We start from the raw sequence: 18,323 nt of genomic DNA, 5'->3' as shown, positions 1-18,323 counted from the left end.
GTACAAAGCTACAAACGTGCTTTGCTGCACTTCCGGTATTTGGGTGACGTCTTAAAAGTGCGACATGAGAGCCGTCTGCGCTTCACTTTCTTTCCAACCGCAGCGGATATTTGGTACGTTTTTTAATTCATTTGATTTATGTATTTACGTATGTTAAAATGCTGTTTGAAATAAAGTAATAACCAAGATAGACGCGTTTAAAAATAAATACAGGTTTGTTAAAAGTGTATTCTCTTCATCGTTTGTGAATTTAAAGCCGAACTAAAATCTGAATCAGAAATACTTTATTAATCCCCGAGGGGAAATTAAAATTTTCAGCACAATGCCATTCAAGATCAGACAAACATTACAGGGAGACAGAACAGGATCAAACATTACAGGGAGACAGAACAGGATCGCTGATGGGTCTGCCAACTTCCGGCGCCCCTTACAAAAAAGGTGAGATACAGGTAAACAATGGGGGGTTGAGAAAAAAGTAAATGTAAATGATGATTGGAGTTTAGATAGCTCCAACTGAGCATTGTTTCTCTGTAAGGTAAACCTTGACTTTGGCCAGGAGAGTTAATTATTTCAGGGAAGGCTAGACTGGATTTTCCCCACAATGGGGAAATAAGGTAAAAAAAAACAACAACCTTGGAAACAATAGAGAACACAAAGGACAAAAAAGGCATTCAAAGAGCAACATCATAAAAAATGTCAAGTTAAAAGGTGCATTAACTAAAAGTTTTACTAAAAAGAGAAGTTTTCAAATGTTTCTTCAAAGTGTCAACACGGTCAAGATCACTGGTGCAAGTTGTTCCAGAGTCTGGGAGCTCTAGCCTGGAATGCCAGGTCTCCACGGCTTTTAAAAGGAGTTTTGGGGATCTTTAGAAGACCCTGGCCTGAAGACCGTGAAGAGTAGTTGCATAACAAGTCAGTGATGAACCACCACGCCAAATCAGGACTCAAATCCTCAACTGAATGTGAGTGGAAGCCAATAAAGACTGGATCAAACGGGGGTGACATGGACTGTTCTGGGTGCGGCGGTCCAAAGTCTGCCAGCTGCATTTTGTACCATCTGAAGTCTCTTTAGTTGACTTGTTGAAAAGAGAGAACTGCAATAGTCAACACCAGATGAAATGAACGTGTGAATGATCATTTCCACATCCTATTTTGACAGCAAATTTCTCCCTTGAGAAATATTTCTGAGGTGATAAAAACAGTTTTGGGTGTGGTGGACCGTGACCCTCCAAAGACTTGGACTGATCCAACACAAGCCCAAGGTTGTTACTACTTATCACTCCAGTTTGGACATTTCGGCCTTTTGGTGAAGATGAGTTTTTTTGTCTCTAGCAATAAATGAAATATGGGTGATACTCCTTGATTTACTGCCACAGGAAGTTGAAGCTTCATCTCTCTTTTCTTAATGATGACATCAGAGTTTCTGATATTTTGAAGTATGTACTTGACAATATAGAGTTACTGGGGTATGAAAACAGAAAACACCCCCTCTCGCTCAGAAAGAAATGCAGCTGCTACTTCAAAACAGATAAGGAGCTGGCCAAAATTGTAATAAAGTTATGCACTCCGCTTGTAGACCACAGGTGAGTCAGGTTGCGGACCAACGCCATGGACTTCGCCGAGTGCTACGACGACACGGTGTCCTGCCTGGCCAAGGCCACTCGCGGCGGCTGCCGGAGGATTCTACGGAAGCTGATCCGGGAGGGCCGCAGTGTGGACTGTCACGACAACCGAGGCTGGACGGCCCTGCACGAGGCGGCCGCCGCCAGCTCTGTGGGCTGCCTGAAGGAGATTCTGTCGGCGGCCGCTCTGACTGGTACCAGAACACATAGAAGTAGTCCAGAAACCTATTCAATGTAACCTGGCAAAACCTTTTATGTTGGATATTTCAAATAGCAGATGTGTGTTTTATGTCTGCAGCCGGCCCTTCCTTCATCAACTCTGCCACTCACGAGGGGGAGTCCGCCTGCTACCTGGCGGCAAAGCGAGGCTGCCTGGCGATGGTCCGCATCCTCCTGAGAGCGGGCGCCAACATCAACCAGTCCACCAACGACCTGTCCAGTCCTCTGTATGCAGGTAAACCAGCAGGTGTGTGTTAGCCTCTTGTGTTGACTCACCATGGCTGCTGTGCTCCTGCAGCGGTCAGCGGCAACCACCAGGATGTGGTGCAGCTGCTGCTGGACAAAGGTGCCCAGGTCAACAACACCCACTCCTCTTCCTGCTGGACCTGCCTTCATCAGGCTGTTTTCAAGGTGAGTAGTCCTAGTCCCCTCTGGAACTAGGTCACACAAACAAATATAGAAATCAGGTTTGTGCTGGGAGACAACATCATTCTTGTCTTTTCTCTTCCTAAATGTTCCAGTTCCTTCTGTCTTGGGTTGTCCCGGTACAAACATGTATTTTAATACTTTTCTAAATAAACGGGAGCCCAAAAAATGTCATTGTTTATTTTATATATGTTTATTATTGTCATTTAGTCCTTAAATCAAATAGTCAACATACTAGACAACTTGTCTTTTAGTAGTAAGTAAACAAACAAAGACTCCTAATTAGTCTATGCAGTAACATATTGTGTCATTTATACACCTATTATTTTGTACACATTATGAGGGACAAACTGTAAAAATTGATTATTAATCTACTTGTTCATTTACTGTTAATATCTGCTTACTTTCTGTTTCAACATGTTCTATCTACACTTCTGTTACAATGTAATAATCACTTATTCTTCTCTTCTTTGATACTTGACATTAGTTTTGGATGATACCACACATTTAGGTATGGATGTGATACCAAGTAGTTACAGGATCATACATTGGTCATATTCAAAGTCCTCATGTGTCCAGGGACGTATTTACTGACTTTATAAACATAATATGAATTTAAAAAAAGGAAAAATATTTTGTGACGATAAAAAAATATCAATGTAATCATAGTAGTATCGACTAGATACGCTCCTGTACTTGGTATCATTACAGTGGATGTCAGGTGTAGATCCACCCATGGCATTTGTTTACATTGTGACGTCGGTGAGCTATTGTATCCTCCTACGGTGTGTAGTAAAGCATGTTTAGCTATTCCTCGTCCTCCAGTGATAATCATACTTGTAAGAAACATACTTTATTTGTCGCCATGGAGGCAAGGATTAGTGATTTAGAAGTAGCTAAAACACTAGTTTTAGCTAGCCATGTGTTAAAGCAGCTCTTCCTGAGGGTGTTTCAGTGTTATAACTTCACCTTTATCTTGACTTTTTACACCAAAATGCGTCCATTCTCCCTTTTCTGTCTACACACTGTGTCTGCTTGTAAGTACTCTGTGTGTGTGTGCGCTGCCGAACACGCTCCTCTGTGCGTAAAACCAGCAATGACACGACGTGACGACAACGCACCAACATGCCTGTTAAAATTTTTTTTTAAAAAAGGCGAACCGGTACTTTTCATACCGTTTTGATTCATTAGTACCGCAATACTATACTAGTACCGGTATACCCTACACGCCTAGTTGAGTGTAACCCAGGTGATTAATTGGCTAGCTTACATTAACACACCTTCTATCAACAAGTGATACTTCTCTCTCTTCACTATGTAATATTCACATGCGATATAAATATGCTCCACTCTAAAAGCTCGTCTTTTGTAGGGACATGATGGAGTGGTCAGCATCCTGGCACGCGTGGCACACCTGGAGGCCCGCGATGACGACGGACTCACACCTCTCTTCCTGGCAGCACAGCATGAACGGAGGACATGCCTGAAGGTCCTGGTGGAGGCCGGTAAGTACATAACTCCGCCAAGATCCAGCTAGTGATGCTCAAAAATGTATAACCTGATAGTCTTTTAATACCATAATAACAATATATCATCATACACTGTATTTTCCAGACTATAGAGCGCAATGGCCACAACCACATTTTAGAAGAACATATATTTTTATATATATGAGCTGCACCAGAATATAAGCCGCAGGTACACTACCATTCAAAAGTTTGGGGTCACATGTAAATGTCCTTATTTTTGAAGGAAAAGCACTGTACTTTTCAATGAATATAACTTTAAACTAGTCTTAACTTGAAAGAAATACACTCTATACATTGCTAATTTGGTAAATGACTATTCTAGCTGCAAATGTCTGCTTTTTGGTGCAATATCTACATAGGTGTATAGAGGCCCATTTCCAGCAACTATCACTCCAGTGTTCTAATGGTACAATGTGTTTGCTCATTGGCTCAGAAGGCTAATTGATGATTAGAAAACCCTTGTGCAATCATGTTCACACATCTGAAAACACTTTAGCTCGTTACAGAAGCTACAAAACTGGCCTTCCTTTGAGCAGATTGAGTTTCTGGAGCATCACACTTGTGGGGTCAATTAAACGCTCAAAATGGCCAGAAAAAGAGAACTTTCATCTGAAACTCCACAGTCTATTCTTGTTCTTAGAAATGAAGGCTATTCCACTAAATTGTTTGGGTGACCCCAAACTTTTGAACGGTAGTGTACATACCTGGTGAAATGACTTATTTACACAGAAATGTTTATTTACATACCTTAATTGTTTGCACTAGGGCAGGGGTCGGCAACCCAAAATGTTGAAAGAGCCATATTGGACCAAAAAAACAAAAACAAATCTGTCTGGAGCCGCAAAAAATAAAAAGCCATATTACATGTGTCATGAGATGTAAATTTAATTAAGAGGACTTAAAGGAAACTAAATTAGCTCAAATATAGCTACAAATGAGGCATAATGATGCAATATGTACATATAGCTAGCCTAAATAGCATGTTAGCATCGATTAGCTTGCAGTCATGCAGTGACCAAATATGTCTGATTAGCACTTCACACAAGTCAATAACATCAACAAAACTCACCTTTGTGTATTCACGCACAACGTTAAAAGTGTGGTGGACAAAATGAGACAGAAAAAGAAGTGGCATAAAACACGTCCTAGAAAGTCGGAGAAAGTTATGCATGTAAACAAACTATACGGTGAGTTCAAGGACCGCCAAAATAAGTAGGACAAAACGGCGCTCGCCAAATACTTGAATCAGTGAAGCATATTTAATATAAACAGTGTGATTTATAACAATTACGGAGGTTTGTGTCATGTTTGTCCTCCTACAGAAACCATACTAAAACAAAAAAATAGATTTTTTCCCCCTCATCTTTTTCCATTCTTCATACATTTTTGAAAAATCTCCAGAGAGCCACTAGGGCGGCGCTAAAGAGCCGCATGCGGCTCTAGAGCCGCGGGTTGCCGACCCCCGCACTAGGGGGTAACAGTACACAAAAATTTTGGTTCGGAGGTACCTCGGTTTAGAGGTCACGGTTCGCTTCATTTTCGGTACAGTAAGAAAACAACAAAAAAAACTTTTTTTGGTTATTTATTTACCAAATGTGTAAACAATGGCATAACATACATATATACACACAGGGTCCATTGCCAGGGTTTATGTGGTCAACAGATATAAAACAAAAACTAAATAAGATAAGGCTCAGAATGGTTTCTTAACAAAACCTTTCTACATATAAAGTGCTTTTTTTGATTGATTGATTGAGACTTTTATTAGTAGATTGCACAGTACAGTACATATTTATTAGTAGATTGCACAGTACAGTACATATTCCGTACAATTGACCACTAAATGGTAACACCCCAATAAGTTTTTCAACTTGTTTAAGTCGGGGTCCACGTTCATCAACATTAAACTGCCTCAAGTTGTTGCTCAGATGAAATAAAATGACAAAACTTTTCCTCTACATACAAAAAGTGCAACATTAAACAGTTTCAAGTCAACTCAGCCTCACATGAACTTTTCTTTCCCCCCCAGCCTGGCTAACTTGGCAGTAAGAGGATATATGGGGCTCATTGTTCTTCCACCATAGAAGTGGCTCAAAATCTAGTTCCTAATGCAATATGGTCTTAAATCTGCTGCTATAAAAACATTTGTTATTGCTTTAGCCCTGCCTGACTCGCCGAGGAGAGGCTGCTTGAATGCGATGGCGACGCTTCAAACGGGTTAGCATGTTTGACGTGTTGTCAGAAGCAGCTGCTGAACAATGTCGGCAAACCTCCGTCCTCCATTGTTGTATCGCACCACGCAGCCAAAGTGTTCCCAAACGGGAGATCTTAACAAGGCAGGAGGGTCTTTTACACGTTGTCCTAGCCCGGTTGCTGCTAGCATGCCGTGTGTTGTGCCTCGGTGTGCATCGTTTACACAACGTACTTAATATGTCCGTGTGGAAACTCGTTCGGTACACCTCCGAACCGAACCGGAACCCCCGTACCGAAACAGTTCAATACAAATGCACGTATTGTTACACCCCTACTGTACACACATGACAGTCTTCTCAACCGTGAAACACAGTAGATGGTGCACTCCATGATCACAAACACAGTGGATGGTGCACTCCATGATCAGAAACACAGTGGATGGTGCACTCCATGATCACAAACACAGTGGATGGTGCACTCCATGATCAGAAACACAGTGGATGGTGCACTCCATGATCAGAAACACAGTAGATGGTGCACTCCATGATCAGAAACACAGTGGATGGTGCACTCCATGATCACAAACACAGTGGATGGTGCACTCCATGATCACAAACACAGTGGATGGTGCACTCCATGATCACAAACACAGTGGATGGTGCACTCCATGATCACAAACACAGTGGATGGTGCACTCCATGATCAGAAACACAGTAGATGGTGCACTCCATGATCACAAACACAGTGGATGGTGCACTCCATGATCACAAACACAGTGGATGGTGCACTCCATGATCACAAACACAGTGGATGGTGCACTCCATGATCAGAAACACAGTAGATGGTGCACTCCATGATCACAAACACAGTAGATGGTGCACTCCATGATCAGAAACACAGTGGATGGTGCACTCCATGATCACAAACACAGTGGATGGTGCACTCCATGATCACAAACACAGTAGATGGTGCACTCCATGATCACAAACACAGTAGATGGTGCACTCCATGATCAGAAACACAGTGGATGGTGCACTCCATGATCACAAACACAGTAGATGGTGCACTCCATGATCAGAAACACAGTAGATGGTGCACTCCATGATCAGAAACACAGTAGATGGTGCACTCCATGATCAGAAACACAGTGGATGGTGCACTCCATGATCACAAACACAGTGGATGGTGCACTCCATGATCAGAAACACAGTAGATGGTGCACTCCATGATCAGAAACACAGTAGATGGTGCACTCCATGATCAGAAACACAGTAGATGGTGCACTCCATGATCAGAAACACAGTAGATGGTGTACTCCATGATCAGAAACACAGTAGATGGTGCACTCCATGATCAGAAACACAGTAGATGGTGCACTCCATGATCACAAACACAGTAGATGGTGCACTCCATGATCACAAACACAGTAGATGGTGCACTCCATGATCAGAAACACAGTAGATGGTGCACTCCATGATCACAAACACAGTAGATGGTTCACTCCATGATCAGAAACACAGTAGATGGTGCACTCCATGATCACAAACACAGTAGATGGTGCACTCCATGATCACAAACACAGTAGATGGTGCACTCCATGATCAGAAACACAGTAGATGGTGCACTCCATGATCACAAACACAGTAGATGGTGCACTCCATGATCACAAACACAGTAGATGGTGCACTCCATGATCACAAACACAGTAGATGGTGCACTCCATGATCACAAACACAGTAGATGGTGCACTCCATGATCAGAAACACAGTAGATGGTGTACTCCATGATCAGAAACACAGTAGATGGTGCACTCCATGATCACAAACACAGTAGATGGTGCACTCCATGATCACAAACACAGTAGATGGTGCACTCCATGATCACAAACACAGTAGATGGTGCACTCCATGATCAGAAACACAGTAGATGGTGCACTCCATGATCACAAACACAGTAGATGGTGCACTCCATGATCAGAAACACAGTAGATGGTGCACTCCATGATCAGAAACACAGTAGATGGTGCACTCCATGATCACAAACACAGTAGATGGTGCACTCCATGATCAGAAACACAGTAGATGGTGCACTCCATGATCACAAACACAGTAGATGGTGCACTCCATGATCACAAACACAGTAGATGGTGCACTCCATGATCACAAACACAGTAGATGGTGCACTCCATGATCAGAAACACAGTAGATGGTGCACTCCATGATCACAAACACAGTAGATGGTGCACTCCATGATCACAAACACAGTACATGGTGCACTCCATGATCACAAACACAGTAGATGGTGCACTCCATGATCACAAACACAGTAGATGGTGCACTCCATGATCACAAACACAGTACATGGTGCACTCCATGATCAGAAACACAGTGGATGGTGCACTCCATGATCAGAAACACAGTGGATGGTGCACTCCATAATCAGAAACACAGTAGATGGTGCACTCCATGATCACAAACACAGTAGATGGTGCACTCCATGATCAGAAACACAGTAGATGGTGCACTCCATGATCAGAAACACAGTAGATGGTGCACTCCATGATCAGAAACACAGTAGATGGTGCACTCCATGATCAGAAACACAGTAGATGGTGCACTCCATGATCAGAAACACAGTGGATGGTGCACTCCATGATCAGAAACACAGTGGATGGTGCACTCCATGATCAGAAACACAGTAGATGGTGCACTCCATGATCACAAACACAGTAGATGGTGCACTCCATGATCAGAAACACAGTAGATGGTGCACTCCATGATCAGAAACACAGTAGATGGTGCACTCCATGATCACAAACACAGTAGATGGTGCACTCCATGATCACAAACACAGTAGATGGTGCACTCCATGATCACAAACACAGTAGATGGTGCTCTCCATGATCACAAACACAGTAGATGGTGCACTCCATGATCACAAACACAGTAGATGGTGCACTCCATGATCACAAACACAGTAGATGGTGCACTCCATGATCAGAAACACAGTAGATGGTGCACTCCATGATCAGAAACACAGTAGATGGTGCACTCCATGATCACAAACACAGTAGATGGTGCACTCCATGATCACAAACACAGTAGATGGTGCACTCCATGATCACAAACACAGTAGATGGTGCACTCCATGATCAGAAACACAGTAGATGGTGCACTCCATGATCACAAACACAGTAGATGGTGCACTCCATGATCACAAACACAGTACATGGTGCACTCCATGATCAGAAACACAGTAGATGGTGCACTCCATGATCACAAACACAGTAGATGGTGCACTCCATGATCACAAACACAGTACATGGTGCACTCCATGATCACAAACACAGTGGATGGTGCACTCCATGATCAGAAACACAGTGGATGGTGCACTCCATAATCAGAAACACAGTAGATGGTGCACTCCATGATCACAAACACAGTAGATGGTGCACTCCATGATCAGAAACACAGTAGATGGTGCACTCCATGATCAGAAACACAGTAGATGGTGCACTCCATGATCAGAAACACAGTAGATGGTGCACTCCATGATCAGAAACACAGTAGATGGTGCACTCCATGATCACAAACACAGTAGATGGTGCACTCCATGATCAGAAACACAGTAGATGGTGCACTCCATGATCACAAACACAGTAGATGGTGCACTCCATGATCACAAACACAGTAGATGGTGCACTCCATGATCACAAACACAGTAGATGGTGCACTCCATGATCAGAAACACAGTAGATGGTGCACTCCATGATCAGAAACACAGTAGATGGTGCACTCCATGATCAGAAACACAGTAGATGGTGCACTCCATGATCACAAACACAGTAGATGGTGCACTCCATGATCAGAAACACAGTAGATGGTGCACTCCATGATCACAAACACAGTAGATGGTGCACTCCATGATCACAAACACAGTAGATGGTGCTCTCCATGATCACAAACACAGTAGATGGTGCTCTCCATGATCACAAACACAGTAGATGGTGCACTGCATGATCACAAACACAGTAGATGGTGCACTCCATGATCAGAAACACAGTAGATGGTGCACTGCATGATCACAAACACAGTAGATGGTGCACTCCATGATCACAAACACAGTAGATGGTGCACTCTATGATCAGAAACACAGTAGATGGTGCACTGCATGATCACAAACACAGTAGATGGTGCACTCCATGATCAGAAACACAGTAGATGGTGCACTCCATGATCAGAAAGCCCACAATATTTACATCTTTATGTTTTGTTTCATCAAATAATGTTTTTCATCAAGTGTCAAACTAGTGGTTAATTAAGGGGGCTAAAGGCTACTTAAAATGTCCTGTTGGATGTTTTATTTTTATGTATTTTTTTTTTTACAAAATAGTGCTGAAAAATGTAATATAAAGTAGCCAGAGTGTGAGTTTTCAAAACCATAGAACCTGTCATTGTTCTATTAAATATAAATGTTATTTCAAGTTTCCCTTGACTTCAAAATGTAAGGGAGAGATTAGCTGACTAGGATTATCATCAGTGGATAATAATAAATAATATGCACAAAAGCCAAAAGCAGTGAAGTTGTCAGGTTGTGTAAATGGTAAATAAAAAGAGAATATAATGATTTGCAAATCATTTTCAACTTATTTTCAATTGAATAGACTGCAAAGACAAGATATTTAACGTTCGAATTGGAAAACGTTATTTTTTTTACAAATATTAGCTGTGGTGACAGTACACCTACTTTGAGACAAGAGCTATAGTGATGCATGCTTGGTCATGGTTTGAATTCATATCCAACAATTGCGAGAACGACTTTTTACTGTCAATATCTCCTGCTGACTTTCATTTTTTCATGTTTTCTGCTGCTGGTGTGCCTCCAGATTATTTGAATGAAAACGACTAGTTGACTAATCACTAAGATAGTCAATGATTTGTCGACTAATATTTAAACTAGTCAATTATTAGTTGACTAATCGTTCTGATAGTCGATGACTAGTTGACTAATTGCCAAGATAGTTAATGACTACTCGACTAACAGTTCAGAATCAGAATCAGAATAGTTTTATTGCCATTGTTTGAGAACGGGTTCACAAACTAGGAATTTTTCTTGGTGCAATCGTGCAACATAAAACACATATTTGGTAATAAAAAGAGCTGTAACTGAGCTATCAGATAGACTTAGAAGGAATTCAAGGAGCTACTGTTAGGAGTTCTTGTTCATTTGCCTGATGGCCGAGGGGAAAAAACTATTCAGGTGGCGGGAGGTGTGGGTCTGGATGGAGCGTAGTCTCCTGCCTGAGGGGAGAGGGGAGAATAGTGTGTGTCCAGGGTGAGAAGAGTCTGCTGTGATCCCACCCACACGCCTCCTGGTCCTGGAGGAGAACAAGTCCTGGAGGGATGGGAGCTTGCAGCCAATCACCTTCTCAGCAGCACGTACCATGCGCTGCAGTCTATTCTTATCCTGGACTGTGGCGCCGGGGAACCACACTGTGATGGAGGAGGTCAGGATGGACTCTATGATGGCTGAGTAAAACTGCACCAGCATCTCGGTCGCCACCTTAAGTTTCCTCAGCTGCCGCAGGAAGTACATCCTCTGCTGGGCCTTCTTGATGAGGGAGCTGATGGTCTGCTCCCACTTGAGGTCCTGGGTGATGGTGGTGCCCAAGAAACGGAAGGAGTCCACAATGGGGACGGGGGTGGGAGAGTCAATCAGGGTGGGTCTGTGACTTTCCTGAAGTCCATGATCATCTCCACTGTTTTCTGGGCGTTCAGCTCCAGGTTGTTGAGGCTGCACCAGGACGTCAGCCGGTCCACCTCTCTCCTGTAGGCGGACTCATCGCCATTCGAGATGAGCCCGATGAGGGTGGTGTCAGCCGCAAACTTGAGCAGTTTTACGGATTGGTGACTGGAGGTGCAGCAGTTTGTATACAGGGAGAAGAGCCAGGGGGAGAGTACACAGCCCTGAGGAGTACCAGTGTTTGTGGTTCGACTGTCCGAGACAATCTTCCCCAGCCTTACGTGCTGTCTTCGGTCTGTCAGGAAGTCATTAATCCAACTGCAGAGGGAGTCGGGCACGCTGAGCTGGTAGAGCTTGTCTCGTAGCAGTCCAGGGAGGATGGTGTTGAAGGCAGAGCTGAAGTCCACAAACAGGATCCTAGCGTAGGTTCCTGGGGAGTCCAGATGCTCCAGGATGAAGTGGAGGGCCAGGTTCACTGCATCATCCACAGACCTGTTGGCTCTGTAGGCGAACTGCAGTGGGTCCAGGAGGGGGGCGGTGATGTCCTTGAGGTGGGGCAGGACCAAGTGCTCAAAGGACTTCATGACCACAGACGGCCTGTAGTCATTTAGTCCTGTGATCCGTGCTTTCTTGGGGACAGGGACAATGGTAGAGGTCTTAAAGCAGGACGGCACGCGGCATAGCTCCAGAGAGGTGTTAAAAATGTCAGTGAAGACAGGAGCCAGCTGGTCCGCACAGTGTCTGAGAGTGGAGGGGGAGACACCATCCGGCCCGGGGGCCTTCTGCGTATTCAGCTTCAAGAACTGCCGGCGTACATCCTCTTCTTTAATGGAGAGGGTCTTTGCAGTCTTATTGTGTTTTTGGAGTCCTGTGATGTCATTGGAGTCCTTTGAGTCCTTTAACTCCTTTAATGATGTGCTGGCATTGGTGGGGAGGGTGATGGTGGGGGGAGCATGGCTTTGATGAGCTGAAGGCCGTTCATGACGACAGTAATGTGTGTTGAGGCCCTGAGTGAGAGTCTGGTCATTCAGGGCCTGGGGGGTTTTGGGCTTCTAGTTCGTAAGGGCCCTTAGACCTCTCCAAACTGCCGCAGAATCATTGGAGCGGAACTGTTCCTGTAGACGGTTAGAGTACACAGATTTAGCTTTCTCCACTTCCCTGGTGAAGTGGTACTTCGCTTCTCTGTATGTACTTCGGTCCCCGCTTCTCCACGCAGCCTCCTTCTTCTTGCGCAGCTGTCGGAGCTTGGGTGTGAACCAGGGCTTGTCGTTGTTATAACAAACCCTGGTGCGCATTGGAATGACGCGCGCCTCATTGAACTGTATGTATGAGGTCACAGTGTCCGTATACTCGTCCAGATTGTTCGTGGCCGCTCCAATTGCCTCCCAGTCTGTCGTTTCCCAACAAGCACGCAACTCGTCCACAGACTCGGCGGTGAAACACTTAATGTTCCTCATAACAGGTTTAGCCAGTTTCAGTCTCTGTCTGTATGAAGGGATTAAGTGCACCATCACGTGATCTGATAGTCCAAGAGCAGCGCGCGGGACTGCATGAAAAGCCTTGCTCAATGTAGTGTAGCAGTGATCCAGCGTGTTCTCCTCTCTGGTCGGGCATTTAATAAACTGTCTATACTTTGGTAATTCCTGGCTCAAATTTCCCTTGTTAAAGTCACCAAGCAAGATAACAAGAGAGTCAGGAAAAGACCGTTCGACATGTAAGATCTGTACTGCGAGCGCGCGCTGAGCGTCACGCACGTCCGCGCCGGGCGGGATGTAAACAGCCACGAGAATGAATGAAACAATCTCACGCGGTGAGTAAAAGGGCTTACAGTGGATGAAGAAATTTTCCAGAGAAGAAGAACAGTGTTTAAAAATCGCTGTCACGTCTGTGCACCAGCTATTGTTGATAAAGAAGCATAGTGCCCCGCCTCTTTTTTTGCCAGAGAGCGCCGCGTCTCGGTCCGCGCGGAGGAGATGAAAGCCCTCCAGTTGAAGCGCGCTGTCCGGGACACTTGCGCTCAGCCAAGTCTCCGTTAAGATAGTCAATGACTAGTCAACTATTTGCTTAATAGAGCCGATGGTTAGTCCACTAATGTCAAGATTGTCAATGACTAGTACCGACGTCACAATGTAAACAAATGCCATGGCTGGATCTACACCTGACATCCACTGTAATGATACCAAGTACAAGAGCGTATCTAGTCGATACTAATATGATTATATCGACATTTTTGTCATCTTTTTCCTTTTTTTAAATTCATATTATGTTTATAAAGTCAGTAAATATGTCCCTGGACACATGAGGACTTTGAATATGACCAATGTATGATCCTGTAACTACTTGGTATCGCATCGATACCTACATTTGTGGTATCATTCAAAACTAATGTCAAGTATCAAAGAAGAGAAGAATAAGTGATTATTACATTTTAACAGAAGTGTAGATGGAACATGTTAAAACAGAAAATAAGCAGATATTAACAGCAAATGAACAAGTAGATTAATAATCAATTTTTACAGTTTGTCCCTCATAATGTGTTCAACATAATAGGTGTATAAATGACACAATATGTTACTGCATACGTCAGCAGACTAATTAGGAGTCTTTGTTTGTTTACTTACTACTAAAAGACAAGTTGTCTAGTATTTTATTTAAGGACTAAATGACAATAATAAACATATGTTTCATGTACACTAACATTTTTTGTTACAATAAAGACAATAATGACATTTTTTGTGGTCCCCTTTATTTACAAAAGTATTGAAATACATTTTGGTACCGGTACCAAAATATTGATATCGGGACAACACTTGCAAATAAAGCAATTTTGTTTGGAGAAACTTAAGTTGGAGTGTGTTTGAAAGTGCACCACCTGTCCTGGCTCAGGTGTAACACCTGGGCCATCTTGGAAAGGTGGACACATGGCTAACACACAAAGAGTCCGTGCTTTTTGATGCCTGACCGAGCAAGAACATGTTGTGATGTGAAGGTGCCAACGTGAACACGCAGGCGGGTGACATGGCCACGCCGCTGCTGATTGCCTGCCAGGAGGGTCACGCCGCCTGCGTGGACGTCCTGTTGGAGCACGGCGCCGACCCCAACATGACCTGCAGTAATCATTGGCCCCAACTTCCCATCCACGCCGCCGCCGAGTTCGGCCATTGCAAGTACTGATGGACTCAACTTGAAATGCTATTTGTCACCATGGTAACCTTGTGTTGGTGTGCACAGCATCGTCAGGAGGCTGTTACCCGTCACGGAGCGCAGGTGTGATAGAGGCGAGGGCATGGTGAGTCCGGTCTACTCGGCGGTCCAGGGGAAAGAGCTGGAGGTTCTAAAGCTGCTTCTGAATGAAGGCTTCAGCCCCGATGGACAAGACTGTGACGACCTCCTGGGCTTCCACTCGCCTTTCGACGCCGCCGTAGACGAGGCGCACTTCACTGGCCACAATCCTCCAAGTACTTTTCCCATCCAGTTGATTAGCGTGCTGCTGGAGGCGGGCGCCCGTCTGAAGGAGAATGATTGGACGGGCATCGTAGGTTTTGACAAGCGCCCCCTGCTGGAGGAGGTGTTGTCCATCATGTGGATCACGCCCCCAGAAAGTGAGGACTCAGCAGTGGCGTGGCGTGCGGGCAAGAGGGTGATGACGCAGCAGGAGCTGAGGGACATGCTGCATGCGGCGCTGGGTGACGTTCTGTACGCCAACTATTGGCTGCCTCGTGTCCTGCAGGCGGGACTCGAACCAACGTTGCTGCTGCAGCCCAACTTGTATGTTCGTCTCCTTTGTCCTGCCTTTTTTTTGCTGCTTCACCCTCTTTTGTGCCTTGCAGGCTGGGGGAGGCACGCGGTGACGTGGTGAACTATCTCCTGCACTTTGTCAACTGGTCCACCTTGTCGCACGCTGACAAAGTCATTCTGGGTCGGAGACGGGCAGAGGAGACGTGGCAACCAGACCCCCACTTTGGTACACCGCAAGCTAAGATGATGTTTTACTAAAGTGCTCCAAACAAAATCTCTTCTTCTCCTCCATCCAGACTCCGTCCCCAGTCTCGCCCACCTGTGCCGCCTGGAGGTCCGACAACAGTTGGGACCAGACGTGGTCATGAGGACCGACTGTGTCCAGCAGCTGCCCGTGCCACGGTGCCTGCAGGACTTTCTCTGCTTCAGGGACATTCCCAAGCCTTCTGACTAAATGTTCCTTGGCTTGTGATGATCATCAGCAGGTCAAATCAGAGTTTATTTCTGCTATGAAAGTTCAAATAAAAGCTGTTTTGGTGGCCTGGCGTTATGTAAACACATTTTTCATCTTTATTTGGAGCAGAGGAATTCAGTCTATAGGCATACTTTGGTAAAATGTCTCTTTACAAACGTATTACAACATACATCTTGAGACTTGCAACAGAGGGGAGGGAGTGGGGGCCACGGTGGCAGGCTGCAGCTCTTCAGGCGCTGCCCATCCGTCCATCACCTCTAAGGGATTCGCGTCAAGGGCGTTGGATGGGGGGTGGGGTGTGTGTGTGTGGCGTATATTTTTTGTGGATACATGTGTGTGTGTGTAAGCCTGCCGCGTGTCTCTGTTCCGCGGCCTTGATGTTGTCAGTCCAAAGTCAACAACAACAGGTGTGTGTCCATGAGAGACAAGAAGGGAGTTTGTTGTGTCCTTCGGGAGAGTCTCCAAGCCAGGGAAACAATCCAAGTTACAATGTTTTGTATGCCAGTGAAAATAAACTTTGCTTAAATTGCTAAATTGTCTATGACTGGTCCTTAAATTCATCCTGCAGGGCAGACAGCCGGAGGTTCTCCAAATCACAAGAGTGTCCACAGTTCTTCTCGCATCCTCCAATCATTTGTGGCAGCTTTGGGCTACTTTGAAGACTGTCAGCAACACCCGATTTGTAGACAAACCAGAGCAACACTTACTCCAATCAGCAGATGTCCTGTTGTCATCTTTCCCAATAGGTGATATCTTCACCTCCTCCACTGAAAGGTTGCCAGATGTCCTGTTGTCATCTTTCCCAATAGGTGATATCTTCACCTCCTCCACTGAAAGGTTGCCAGATGTCCTGTTGTCATCATTCCCAATAGGTGATATCTTCACCTCCTCCACTGAAAGGTTGCCAGATGTCCTGTTATCATTCCCAATAGGTGATATCTTCACCTCCTCCACTGAAAGGTTGCCAGATGTCCTGTTGTCATCATTCCCAATAGGTGATATCTTCACCTCCTCCACTGAAAGGTTGCCAGATGTCCTGTTGTCATCATTCCCAATAGGTGATATCTTCACCTCCTCCACTCAAAGGTTGCCAGATGTCCTGTTGTCATCATTCCCAATAGGTGATATCTTCACCTCCTCCACTCAAAGGTTGCCAGATGTCCTGTTGTCATCATTCCCAATAGGTGATATCTTCACCTCCTCCGCTGAAAGGTTGCCAGATGTCCTGTTGTCATCTTTCCCAATAGGTGATATCTTCACCTCCTCCGCTGAAAGGTTGCCAGATGTCCTGTTGTCATCATTCCCAATAGGTGATATCTTCACCTCCTCCACTGAAAGGTTGCCAGATGTCCTGTTGTCATCATTCCCAATAGGTGATATCTTCACCTCCTCCGCTGAAAGGTTGCCAGATGTCCTGTTGTCATCATTCCCAATAGGTGATATCTTCACCTCCTCCACTGAAAGGTTGCCAGATGTCCTGTTATCATTCCCAATAGGTGATATCTTCACCTCCTCCACTGAAAGGTTGCCAGATGTCCTGTTTTCATCATTCCCAATAGGTGATATCTCCACCTCCTCCGCTGAAAGGTTGCCAGATGTCCTGTTGTCATCTTTCCCAATAGGTGATATCTCCACCTCCTCCGCTGAAAGGTTGCCAGATGTCCTGTTGTCATCATTCCCAATAGGTGATATCTTCACCTCCACTGAAAGGTTGCCAGATGTCCTGTTGTCATCATTCCCAATAGGTGATATCTTCACCTCCTCCACTGAAAGGTTGCCAGATATCCTGTTGTCATCATTCCCAATAGGTGATATCTTCACCTCCTCCACTGAAAGGTTGCCAGATGTCCTGTTGTCATCATTCCCAATAGGTGATATCTTCACCTCCTCCACTGAAAGGTTGCCAGATGTCCTGTTGTCATCATTCCCAATAGGTGATATCTTCACCTCCTCCACTGAAAGGTTGCCAGATGTCCTGTTGTCATCATTCCCAATAGGTGATATCTTCACCTCCTCCACTGAAAGGTTGCCAGATGTCCTGTTGTCATCATTCCCAATAGGTGATATCTTCACCTCCTCCACTGAAAGGTTGCCAGATATCCTGTTGTCATCATTCCCAATAGGTGATATCTTCACCTCCTCCACTGAAAGGTTGCCAGATGTCCTGTTGTCATCATTCCCAATAGGTGATATCTTCACCTCCTCCACTGAAAGGTTGCCAGATGTCCTGTTGTCATCATTCCCAATAGGTGATATCTTCACCTCCTCCGCTGAAAGGTTGCCAGATGTCCTGTTGTCATCATTCCCAATAGGTGATATCTTCACCTCCACTGAAATATTGCCAGATGTCCTTTTGTCATCAATAACCATATGATTGCC

General features: G+C 44.8%; 1 protein-coding gene across 2 annotated transcripts; it reads left to right on the top strand.

Moving 5' to 3' along the window:
• Positions 1-33: 33 nt before the first annotated feature.
• LOC133638257 (ankyrin repeat and SOCS box protein 3-like) lies at positions 34-16,441 on the top strand. 2 transcript variants are annotated; one of them, XM_062030681.1, is made up of 9 exons: positions 34-113; positions 1,577-1,816; positions 1,921-2,076; positions 2,140-2,252; positions 3,640-3,772; positions 14,721-14,898; positions 14,963-15,499; positions 15,562-15,695; positions 15,766-16,440. In XM_062030681.1, exons 2-9 carry the CDS (start codon positions 1,609-1,611, stop codon positions 15,921-15,923), a joined length of 1,617 nt encoding a protein of 538 aa, XP_061886665.1. In that variant the 5' UTR covers positions 34-113; positions 1,577-1,608; the 3' UTR covers positions 15,924-16,440. The 2 variants fall into 2 exon arrangements, with proteins under 2 accessions (XP_061886665.1, XP_061886664.1); XM_062030680.1 differs by lacking the exon at positions 34-113 and adding an exon at positions 278-438 and having other exon boundaries at positions 15,766-16,441.
• Positions 16,442-18,323: the final 1,882 nt, after the last annotated feature.

This window comes from Entelurus aequoreus, linkage group LG21, assembly GCF_033978785.1.
Source record: "Entelurus aequoreus isolate RoL-2023_Sb linkage group LG21, RoL_Eaeq_v1.1, whole genome shotgun sequence".
Lineage (NCBI taxonomy): Eukaryota > Metazoa > Chordata > Actinopteri > Syngnathiformes > Syngnathidae > Entelurus > Entelurus aequoreus.
Note: the sequence above shows the minus strand (reverse complement) of the source record. Positions and strands in the feature narration are given on the sequence as shown.

Excerpts from the sequence above, each read along its gene's own strand:
- LOC133638257 (XM_062030680.1), top strand. The coding sequence starts at position 1,609 with ATGGACTTCGCCGAGTGCTACGACGACACGGTGTCCTGCCTGGCCAAG. Across the intron at positions 2,077-2,139 it reads GTCCAGTCCTCTGTATGCAG|CGGTCAGCGGCAACCACCAG; the intron begins GTAAACCAGCAG and ends GTGCTCCTGCAG. Across the intron at positions 15,500-15,561 it reads TTGCTGCTGCAGCCCAACTT|GCTGGGGGAGGCACGCGGTG; the intron begins GTATGTTCGTCT and ends TGTGCCTTGCAG.